This window comes from Acanthisitta chloris, unplaced genomic scaffold (genome assembly GCF_000695815.1).
Source record: "Acanthisitta chloris isolate BGI_N310 unplaced genomic scaffold, ASM69581v1 scaffold25979, whole genome shotgun sequence".
In the NCBI taxonomy this organism is placed as follows: domain Eukaryota; kingdom Metazoa; phylum Chordata; class Aves; order Passeriformes; family Acanthisittidae; genus Acanthisitta; species Acanthisitta chloris.
Window position 1 is genome coordinate 1 of NW_008692314.1, and position 844 is coordinate 844.

At 48.5% G+C, this 844-nt stretch overlaps 1 protein-coding gene across 1 annotated transcript in view; it reads left to right on the top strand.

Moving 5' to 3' along the window:
- Window positions 1-74: 74 nt before the first annotated feature.
- CRBN (cereblon) overlaps window positions 75-844 on the top strand; it is a gene marked incomplete at its 5' end in the record, with an annotated part of 10,109 nt that continues 9,339 nt past the window's right edge. The window contains one exon of the mRNA XM_009082624.1: window positions 75-277. Within this exon, the coding sequence (XP_009080872.1) occupies window positions 75-277 (203 nt within the window). The remainder of the gene's footprint in view (window positions 278-844) is intronic.

The window sequence follows — 844 nt, forward strand, 5'->3', positions numbered from 1 at the left end:
AGCCCTGCTCTGACCCCCAGAGCCCTGTTCTGACCCCAGAGCCCTGCTCTGACCACATTCCCTCCCTGCCCCAGTACTTAGGCTCAGACATGGAGGAGTTCCACGGGAGGACAGTGCACGATGACGACAGCTGCCAGGTGATCCCCGTGCTGCCCCGTGTGATGGTGATGCTGATCCCAGGCCAGACTCTGCCTCTGCAGCTGTTCCACCCCCAAGAGGTTAGCATGGTGCGGAATTTAATTCAGAAGGACAGAACCTTTGCTGTCCTTGCATACAGGTAAAGGCCCCAGGGGTTTGCTGGGGGTGGGCAGCGTGGTATTTTTAGCACCACTGCTTTGGGTACTAATGCCAAAGCAGATGGTTGTGTCAGTTCTGTGCTGAGTAACAACTTGGGGGTTGGAATTGGGTGATAAAAATTGTCTTCCAGTGTGCAATGAGAAGGTTTGCATGTCATGCTGGGGAGGTGCTTGACAGCATCATGTGTTTGTGGAGAAGAACTGATCTGCTTTCCTCGAGTGAGCATCCTCTGGATTTCAGGAGCTGTTTGCTCCATTTCCTCAGAGAATAAACCTTGATCTGAAACGTGCAAACATTCTTGTGTGAGACCTGGGTTGTTGCTTGGTCTGTGTGTAAATTAACAAGCACAGACAGATCTCTCACAGCAAAGCAGAGACAGGAGGTGATAGAAAAGCACAAAAGGTAAAGGCTGATCAGTGCCAAAAGAAGTTGGGAATGTTCTTCCCTCTTTCCCCACCCCCCAATTTACTATGGTTTAATTATGGAGGAGGTGGAAACAGTTGTTTTTATGTAAGTTGTTTTTATATAAGGTATTTTTATATATATT